This window comes from Cylas formicarius, unplaced genomic scaffold, assembly GCF_029955315.1.
Source record: "Cylas formicarius isolate icCylForm1 unplaced genomic scaffold, icCylForm1.1 PGA_scaffold_10__41_contigs__length_53128322, whole genome shotgun sequence".
Taxonomy (NCBI): domain Eukaryota; kingdom Metazoa; phylum Arthropoda; class Insecta; order Coleoptera; family Brentidae; genus Cylas; species Cylas formicarius.
The window spans coordinates 27,117,518-27,128,163 of NW_026844214.1; the positions used below are offsets into that span (position 1 = coordinate 27,117,518).

The 10,646-nt window shown below is 35.1% G+C and overlaps 2 protein-coding genes across 3 annotated transcripts in view; both read left to right on the forward strand.

The window, feature by feature from the left end:
• The window catches only part of LOC132699467 (orexin/Hypocretin receptor type 1-like), a 422,766-nt gene extending 416,064 nt beyond the window's left edge, over positions 1–6,702 (forward strand). For both annotated transcript variants that reach the window (XM_060666195.1, XM_060666204.1), the window contains one exon: positions 6,503–6,702. In XM_060666195.1, coding sequence (XP_060522178.1) covers positions 6,503–6,672 — 170 coding nt within the window. In that variant the 3' untranslated portion in view covers positions 6,673–6,702. The remainder of the gene's footprint in view (positions 1–6,502) is intronic.
• A 1,055-nt stretch (positions 6,703–7,757) lies between these two features.
• LOC132696254 (uncharacterized) lies at positions 7,758–8,717 on the forward strand. Its single transcript, XM_060661018.1, has one exon. The coding sequence runs from the start codon at positions 7,758–7,760 to the stop codon at positions 8,715–8,717; it is 960 nt and encodes a 319-aa protein (XP_060517001.1).
• Positions 8,718–10,646: the final 1,929 nt, after the last annotated feature.

Consider the following 10,646-nt stretch of genomic DNA (forward strand, 5'->3'; position numbering starts at 1 on the left):
AGTCATCCTTACGAAATACAACAGGATTAATAGCCTTTTCAAAACCCTCTAGCAGTAGAGAGAAATATAGGCTTTGGTAAATCTACCGTTAACATCAGTCATCAAAATCCTTTCAGATGGTCTCGATTTTAGAAATAAGTCAAAAGTCAAGTCCAGTGGCTGAATACGATGGGACGTGTGTAAAGGTATTGACAACATATGAATTCCATTCTCCTTACAAAATTCGTAGATTTGTAATGATATGTGACTTGTATGATTGTCTTTGGTAGTGTGATTGTTGAATGAGAAATATATCTTCCGTCATCCAACCATCATTCTAGGGTAAATGATTAAATGTGGGGTAAATGAACCACTCGCACTCATACAACAATATATCGTAATATCTTTTCCTCTTTCCTTACTAGTTATAGCTCCAGTTTGCTTTTGCCCTTTCTTGGCAATGATTCGAGGCAGTCTGTTAACGGTAGTGATTTCCGATTTATCAACGTTGACTATGTGAGTTGGGGAAAATATATCTGACCATCAAGTCCTGAAGATTTAAAAAAAAATCTGTCTTCGTTAAAGGCTGGAATTCTAGTAATACTTGTCTCTTCTGGTTTTCTAAAGCTGAGTTCCGGATGCCTATTCATAAATGCATACATCCAGTCTTTACCCGCTTCCTTCTTATCTCGATTAAATTTCTGAGTGATAGATAACAATTCAGCATACGGAAAAGCAGCACGTCTCAATTGAATTGGTGTAAGACCGTACCGTAAAATCTTTGTTGCTGTATTTAATTCAATAAAATATCTTTATTGTGCACGAACATCCATTCACGGTAATGCCGAACAACTGATCGCCATTGCCCAAAAATGCATCTGAGATTTTTTGTAGATAAGTATTTATAAAAAATTATAATATTTGAAAAAATGATTATACAAATGGTTAGATAAGACGTAGACAATCATATCGGTTGCTAATTTCGAATGAAATGTTAAGTTATTAATTTACCTTCATATTGCAGAATCAAACACAATAACACAGCACGTGAAAACTTAACAAACGCCATTACTTTTACAACAGGCCACCTAGATCCATTTCCTATCGATTTGTTAATAATAATTAATAATTTAATACAGTTTCCTACCATACCACACTATTTTTGGTTGTCAATAGATATCAGCACAAGACATAAATAGCTGTTCGACATTATCCGCAGTTCGGGATTACTCCCCTCTACCCTAAAATTCTGACGGGTGTGTGCAAGCACTTTTCTTGAAATTGAACACCTGATTTTGAAATGAATTTGCTGCATGGTTTAGCCGTTCACTGTATATGTGATTGACAAGTTATAATATTATTGAAAACTATAAAGAAGCAATCTATCTATAAAACTGGTTGTAAAAAGTATAAAATAATTTACATAAATTCAGCAATATACAAACATACAAAGACTTCAATTCAAATGCACACAGCCATAAATAAGAATGACAGCGAATCCGTTTGATTTTACCAAGATCTAAGAAACGACGTAAACATTGTAAACAATTTAGTTGTAGTATACCAACTCCTAACAAGGTTACATCAGAGGAATTTAAAATTAATTTAATCACCATTTTTGTTTGGGATTTCTAATTTCTCCAGAAGATCAAGTTTTTTTACTCTTTGTGGACGAAAGTTAAGTAGCGAAAGCAGATTTGGTCTCCGTCATGTTAATGTCCTTGTACTTTTTTACCAAACTCAGATATTCGTGAATCCTGATAAAGATCTTTCTTGCACACTGTCCGGTATAAACTGGATTACAAGCCTCACAAAAACATACCATCAATCTGGAAAAATAATGTATTGGATTCTATTGTTTCAGTCTATTGTTTGATTTAAACGTTATAGATAAATTCCTACTCTTAAACAACTTATTATGTGTATTCTTTGCCGAATTGGTAAAATAACTTATTGATAGAACGAGGTGAATAACCGTAATGGAATGCAATTTGTCTAACCGTAACCAATTCCTTATAAATGCTTCTTTTAAAAATGAAAATAAAAAATCCTATAAAACAAAGAATTAAAATAGTCAAATTTATAAGAAATGGGATGAGTCGGAGCACATTGTACTGTCTGGAATCTCAATATTCCTCAAGTAACTAGTCAACTCCAATGAATTTTTGGTAGAATATGTACTCTGAAAATCAGTCTAAGAACTATGTGGAGCCGTGAAGCTAGATTCTATGCAGGTTAAGCTGTGAATGACACTACGGGTCGAATGTATCTTAGGAAGCCCATTTCAAAGGAATTTTGGGACACATAAGATATAGTCCCATTTGACTATATTTTTATAAACAAAATTTATATAACAGCATATAATATTTAGAGGAGTTTGCAATTTTTTGGTTAGTGCACCAGAAAATCCTCTCTAGCGGCATTGCTAAGAACACACAATCAATACACCATTTAAGAATTTAAGGCTAAATTTCAAATTTTAGTTGATATGGGGCTGTAGGTAAATTTGAAAAACTTCTAGAGATTTCTTCCATAAACTTGTTTAATTGGATATATGCCACTTTCTTAAAAATAAGGACAACATGTTCACATGAAATATCCGATATTAGCACTCGCCAATAACTATGGCATTATGTATTTCAGAAATTCTCAGTAATGTTCTAAACAGTTCTATCTGTACAATAAAATAGCATTTTTTCAATAAACATCGATACAAAAATCTTTCTCCTAACAAACATATTTCCAACACATAGATATTAATTACATTGTAAATCGTAGCAAAGAACACAACTTAATTTCAACATTGGAATTAAACTTCTTATAAACCGGACGTACAAGTACATATCAGTTTAGCAAATATAACCAGGCGTTTTGCATACTAAAGGCGAGAGTCGAGAAGTCCGGGAGGTCAAATTACTCAATTCATGAATACCACGGCTTTATCTAGAATTTTACTACTTCCGGTTATGTTAAAAAGTTACAATCAAAGTAAAGCCGCGCCCTCTATCTTTCGAACTTTTTGGGTTTATTCCTTCTCTTAAATAATTCATAAGCCCTTTTTATTTTTCTTTATTTTGTCCAGTTTGTCCACGCTTTAGCGGGTACAAGAATTTATTCATTTCTGAGGAGCTATATTTCGTGATTGCCTCGAATCCTTAAAAATTTTCCCGATTTGCGTGCAAACTGTTTTGAAAACAGGTTGCTATTTAAAAAACAGACCTTGGTTCAGTTTTGTTATATTCTCGTTATATTTCTTTTTTTGTCCGGTGATAATTCTTAATAATGATTCTCAAGTTACACCATTTTAATCTCTCACATTTCTCAGTCATAAGCGTTGTCTCCTGCTCGTTCCTCTTCTACGACAAATAAATGATCAGCAGTTGCTGAATATAATTTTGAAACCTAACCAAACTAAAATTGTTGCATGTAATCAATTCTTCTGCCAGAGAGAAGTTCAAGAATTCCTAGAAATTTATAAACAACCAAACAACCTTAATCGCGATTCCTTTCCATTCAACAGTATCTAAATAGGTACAGAATAGAATGCAAAACAGTTTCAGTTAAGCTCTGAGGAAGTTAACAAGGCGATTTGTAAAGCGTCAAGTTCGATTCAGAAGATTTGTAAATAGCGTTACAGTAGCCTGTGGAAGCGTCTTTGAAAAATTTGTTTTACGTCTTTTGATAATTTCTCAATCTAAGTTTATTTTTATTAGAATCGTTTCATTGATTATATGCTTTATAAGCATTCGATCCATTCCCGCATTTCATTTCATTTTATATTCTTGATTTTTTCTTGGAATAAGAGAATGTGTTAAATGTATGAATTATTTAGTCTGGGGAATGCAAGTTCTATGCGGCGGCGAATCTGTGGTTCCACATTCCAATCATTTCTTATCCACCATCCTGGGTATTTGAATCTATCAAGCTACTCTATTCATTTGTTACAGATGGATGTATCGGTCTTCACACGTGCATTTTTAGAAACTACTACCTTTGTTTTCGTTTTTTCTGTATTCATTCCAAGACCAAATGTGTCTCCCTTTCTTGCACTCTCGTCAATAAGCTTTTGAAGCCATTATTGGTTATTATGTTATTATATCTTGATTTGGAGAGGCATACTTTCTGTCCGTACCCTGTCTTATGGATGCCATTTGCTTCAGATACAAGTTTTTAGTTACATTACATATTTGGTCGAACGCTTTTTCATAGTCGATGAAAGAAAATGCAATTTCCTGTAAATATCCCATATTGGTCTAATTGAGGTACTTAACTTAACATATATTATTATTAACTTAACAATGTAAAGTTGTAACTCATATGAGCGTCGTTCGTTGGATCGCATCCGGCTCGAAGAACCATTATATGCAAATTCCAGCACCCAAGTGAGCAGACATGCTCGTTCCCTTTTTTTTTTTAATTCCCAATTGAAAACTACCAAACGGGAGAGAGGAAAACGTGGACATTGAAATTTATACTTAAAAGTCGGTTTATCAAATGTGAAAATGTTAATTAGATCCCAGTGCGTGAAGCAAAATTTCTAACGAAAAAAAGATTAAAAACCTAACCCAAACACATTAATCTCAAAAACATTTGATAAATTATTTCCGTAAACAAAAATCAATTTCGCATCTCCCATCAGGAACTGAAATGTCCGTTATACATGCAGAAGAAAGAAGAGTTAAGCTTCCATCTTCCGAAAAAAAAAGACAAAAAAATGAGAATATTTTTAAAATCTTTGCGACAGCATTGTTACATCTACCCTAACCAGCACTTCATTTTTTAAAATATAATTCGAATTCAATAAAATAGATTCAAAAATTCTACAACTTTCTATGTAACATTTGTTGTCGCTTCTTTGAGGTGTTTTGGAGATAATTATTTTTTATAAAACTCTTTCAACCATTTTAGTTAAAAACCTGAAATTTTGTTTACGGGTCGCCAATGGGATGCTGTGTTATAAGCTATCGCGTATGTAAACGTAAATTAAAAGTTGAAATTTAAAGAAAAACAGTAGAATGATGGAATTTTCAGTAGTAAGCCATGGCGATATCGTTTGATAGCTCAATTATATAGAATTTATCAAACAATTTATCTTATTTATAAATAGAAATTACAGCAAAATGATCTTTAAAAACTATAATCTACTATAAATTTTAACTCTTGCGCCAATTAATAGTTTCATAATAAATATTGTAATGGGTGTTTTTTTTTTCGATGTATAGAACTTTAAGTTGGCATTACTGTTCAAGATGGCGACCGACTTAACCGCTGTCAAGTGATTTATTCTTAGTTTACCGACAAAACGAGATTGCCGTTGTTCCCGATTTTCATAAGCGAATTTTGTTTAGCAATGAAGCGCACTTCTGATTGAATGGCTACGTCAACAAACAAAACTGCCGCATTTGGAGCGAAGCTAATCCTCAAGTGTATTTCGAAACACCGTTACATCCAGAAAAACTGACTGTTTGGTGCGCTTTATGGGCTGGTGGAATCATTGGTCCGTACTTCTTCAAAAACGATGATGGCCAGAACGTTACAGTCAATGGTGATCGGTATAGAACTATGATTACTAACTCTTTCATTCCTGAATTGAATAACCATGATGTCCAAGAGATGTAGTTTCAACAAGACGGCGCAACATGTCACACAGCTCGTGCCACAATCGATTTACTGAAAGACACGTTTGGTGACCGCCTAATTTCACGTTTTGGACCTGTGAATTGGCCTCCAAGATCTTGTGATTTACCACCGCTAGACTACTTTCTGTGGGGCTATGTAAAGTCATTGGTCTATGCGGATAAGCCACAAACGCTTGACCATTTGGAAGACAACATTCGCCGTGTTATTGCCGATATACGGACACAAATGTTGGAAAAAGTCATCGAAAATTGGACGTCCAGATTGGACTACATCCGCGCCAGCCATGGCGTGGTGCCCGAAATCATGTTTAAAATGGAATGATACAAGATTATCTTTCAGATAAATAAAATTCATTTCAATTGAATAAGCCATCCTTGTTTTATTACAACTTAAAGTTCTATACATCGAAAAACACACCCTATAGTTAAATACATGCCAATAGAGCAAATTTCAAAAATAAATAAAATGCATAATTATAAGATACATTAGTTTCTTCAACACACCAACTTTATAAAAAGAATTATTTGAACTGATAAGTGTATTTATGAAGAAATTCACACTTTTGGGTTACACAAATCAGCATTTTGTTTGTTAGATCAATATTTCGTTGTTTTAATATTAATTCGTCACATTAAATTGCACACAATTATCCCGTTAGCAAGCAAACAAAATTTGAAATTTTTATGTAAAACGGTTAAAAATAGATAATTATGAATGATGATGATGATGATGATGAATATTTTTATATAGGCCACCAATTTTGGGAAACCCTTATAATAGACATTTTCATTGTTTTTTTATGCAAATTGTGCTTGTTTAAGGAAACGTGTGCATTAAATATAACAAATGGAAATTTTCAATATTTTTTTTTGTTGTGTTGCAGGAAAATTCCGGCAAGAGTTTAAATCGGCTTTTTTTAAATGCGGCCAAATTGACCGCTCAGAACTGAACTTCACCAGGACTAGCACCTACATCTATCGGTACACTACCACGACGCACCGTCACAGCAATCGATCTAAAACCGAAACGATACCGCTCAGTACTATTAAGTAAAACAAGTATATAAATAAAATTTGTGTAACATATTGGACGTTTGATTTTGGTGTATCCTGGTACGCCCAAACTAGTAACTGTAGATTTTATGAAATTAATCAAAGGTAATTTTGGAACGTTAAATGGTGGAAAGTCGGAATAACTTGAACGGTTTTTTCCATGTTTAGCCCTCTTGTCATCATTTGGTGATCGTCTTTCCTAAGAAGAGCTTGATACTTACGTTCTAGTTTCTGGCTCTTCAGTTGTTTGTCCTTTTCGGAACGCCAGAAAGCCAAGTTATTTGCTATATCCCATAGGACTGGTATTATTGTATTGCTTAGCTGTAAGTGAAGCTTGAGTAAATTGCTTTCTAAGCTCGCGATATTCTTTCTGGTGTTATGAATAGTCTACTTCGCAGTAGCACCCAAAACGATTCCAAAAGAAGAAATTATATCCGAGATCGAAACAGTCATCGACCACCTGGAATCGAACACTGCTGAAGAAGTGAGACAAGATGTGGCCCGCATTCTTAGAAAAGCAAAAACACCAGCTTCAAGCATCACCAAGGACGAAAAACCAGCGCTAATCTGCCTTAGAAAGAACAAAGAAATAACGATTCTACCAGCAGACAAAGGGAACGCCACCGTAGTCATGAATACAGAGGACTACAAAAGGAAGATGCAACAGATACTGGAAGACGACTGCTACAAAAAGGTATCAAGGGACCCAACAACTTATCTGGAAAAAACCACCAAAGCAAAGATCATGGAAGTTATCCAGGATGAGCAGCTGCAAAAGAAACTTATACCTCGAGAATAGTCAAGCAGGTGTCCCAAACTTTACGGTTTACCAAAAATCCACAAGAACGACGTACCACTGAGACCAACCGTAAGCACCTTCAATTCCCCAACACAGAAGCTGGAGAAGTATCTAGCTAACATACTGCAACCTATCGTGGAAGCCAAGGCATCTTATGTAAAGAACTCCGAACACTTTTTACAACTGATAAAGGAAATCAACATCGATCCACAAGATGTCTCGGCTAGCTTCGATGTGAAATCTCTGTACCCAAGTATACCTATGACGAGGCTTTGGACCTGATTGCAATGAACGAAGACATCCCATCACACGTCATACAGCTAGCGGAGCACTGCCTAAAGAACACGTATTTTAGATACGATGGTCAGCTCTATAGACAGACAGATGGCGCCCCAATGGGGTCATCACTTTCGCCAGCGATAGGAAACCTGTTCATGGCCTATTTCGAAGCTCAAGCGATCCGAGAAAGTCAACTCAAGCCGAAGCTCTGGATCCGATACGTCGACGACATTTTTATCCTATGGTCCCACGGGGAGGCTAAGCTAGATCATTTTCTAACTTACTTCAATTCTTTACACGATAGAATCGAGTTCACCATAGAAAAGGAGAAGGACAAACAACTACCATTTCTGGACGTCCTTTTGACACGATCAGACGGGAGAAAACTGCAACATCAAGTATATCGCAAACCTACTCGCACCGACAGGTACCTGAATGCACAATCGCACCATCACCCTAGTCAAATCCAGGCCGTTGCCAATACTCTGATCTGCAGATCGGTGAGACTCACAGACGAAATCCATAACAAGCAAGAAATGGAAAAAATCACACGAACACTGAGAGACAATAACTATACGGAGTCTACTATACGAAATGCCAAGAGGACGAACACAAGGACACGGCGAGACTCAACTAAAGAACAGGAAAGGGAAGACATACCTTCAACTACTTTGCCATATGTAAAAGGAGTAACTGATCAAATAGGAAGGATTCTGAAACGACATCACATCAGAACAACATACAAACCACACAAAACAGTGGGTCAACTAATAGGAAATCCAAAGGACCCTTCTCACCTAGAAAATCAAGGAGTTTATCTGATCCCGTGTAGAGACTGTCCAAAATATTACATAGGACAAACTAACAGAAAAATATCAGCCAGAATCGAAGAACACAAACTGGCTGTAAGCAACAAACAAATAGCAAGAAAAAAAATGAGACTGCATCACTCTTGTGCGATAAATTAAATTTTAAATACCAATTTCGCAAGGACGGTTCTTGTGCTTCCGTTTACCATACAAACGATTACTACGAATGGCTAAAAAATGCATTTTTTCAAATAATATTATATCTTTCAAAATTTTTCAACTTGCCAAGAGCCTTATGGAATCTACCATTCTCTAAAATCTAATAATGAAATAATGTGCAGGTGATTCCATTTAAAATAGAATGGGTGAATGAATGCTGTGAGATATGCTATCCTATATAATAGCAACTGTTTTCAGTGCATGCAACGCATTCATACAAACAACTTTACTCATTCAAATAAAATACACGTTCTTACGGAGATACAAAAAAATCCTACAGTAGTGAGCTACCCTCACATACTAGTATAATGAACCTAAAATGTAATTGGATGTGAACTATGTCACAGACTAGATTAAAAAAAGACGAAAACGTATACATAAGTCGGAACCAAATTTGTTTAAATTTCTGACCTCCGTTAAATAAGCAAATTTAAAGCAAACATTTCCTATTTAACACATAAACACGCTGTGCATTTAAAAGCTTTCATAATGAAATCAAATCGAGAAAAAATCGTCTCCTCCATCGTCGCATGTTACAGAGACGGCGGATTTTAATTTCTGGTGAAAATTCGTTTTAAATACGCAGGAAACGGGTCGGTCTGTTTGCTTTATCTCGTATTACTAATGGAAAAACTGATAAAAGAAAGTTGCAGAACGTGGACACTATTAAATGCTAGACGGCAGTAAAGAAATATTGACTACGAACTACTCTAACTTAAAATAGATACCTATTTAATCGTTTATTTAGGTTTTCTTATACAAGAATTAACTTCTTCAGTTTAAATCCTTTAAGTATTGAGAAGTTCCGAGGGGTCAAATCTGGACTCCTTGGTGGCCAAACAAATTCACTCAATTTAAAGACAGAATCGCAAGAAGCAAAGCGGAAAAACTCCTATTGCCTATAAATGGAATTAAAAACGTACAAAATAAGGATTAAATATTGTTATTAAGCCGTTTTGCACACAACCTGGGATGTTCCACTTTCTGTCAAATCAATCGATCAATTTTCAATAATGAATTGTTCTTGGACAGCAAACAGATGAAGACGAGCACAAAGAGGAGGAGGCGGATGGAGCACCTCGTCCAAAAGTTCAATCTTTAGACAACTTCCTTCTTCCTGAAACAGTAGTCACATCAGCCGAGAATGCACAGACAAACAACGACTCTATAACCTTTGACAATTCCGTTGCTATTCAATCCGAAAAGCTACGTTACTCAGATAAAAAAAATGTGATTCGATTTATCTAAATTATACGGTGCAAAAAGAAAACTAAAACTGTCAATTTCTATTATTGTACTATAAAAACTTCCTCAATAAATGAGAAAATTCGGAATTGGTTGATAATGTTTTGGTGTATACTAGCTTATTCTTTGTGGGAAAAGCGACTTTTTGAAAATAAAAAAGTAAAATCACACAAATCATCACAAAAATGCCGCAATACTGTGAAGTGTGTAATGAACTTTGCTGTTTAAATTCCGAAATGATATTTAATGTTTATTTAAACAATTCGAACACATGTTTCCTAGATTTCACTCATCCCTTGCCCATATTGCTATCACAACAAAGGGACTTTTATGCGATCTCTCTTAGTTAGACGTCTGTACTAAGACTAAAATCATTCGAGGACGTAGACGAATATTTTTAAGTAAATCGGTGGTACATGAGCTGCTGTAATTGCTGATGGACGTAATAATTTTGATCTAGACAACAAATTAAATTAAATGGCGCTAACAGCACAGATTAATACAACCAAACCGAGGCGAAATATTTGGTCGGCATCTTTAACATCACCGATCAAAGAGGAACTGACACTATTTGAGGATTTACACCGCGAAAAATTTACGAGATAGGAAGCACAAATACTGAAA

Bases quoted from the DNA above. Each gene is read 5' to 3' on its own strand.
- LOC132696254 (XM_060661018.1), top strand. From the start codon at position 7,758: ATGAACGAAGACATCCCATCACACGTCATACAGCTAGCGGAGCACTGC.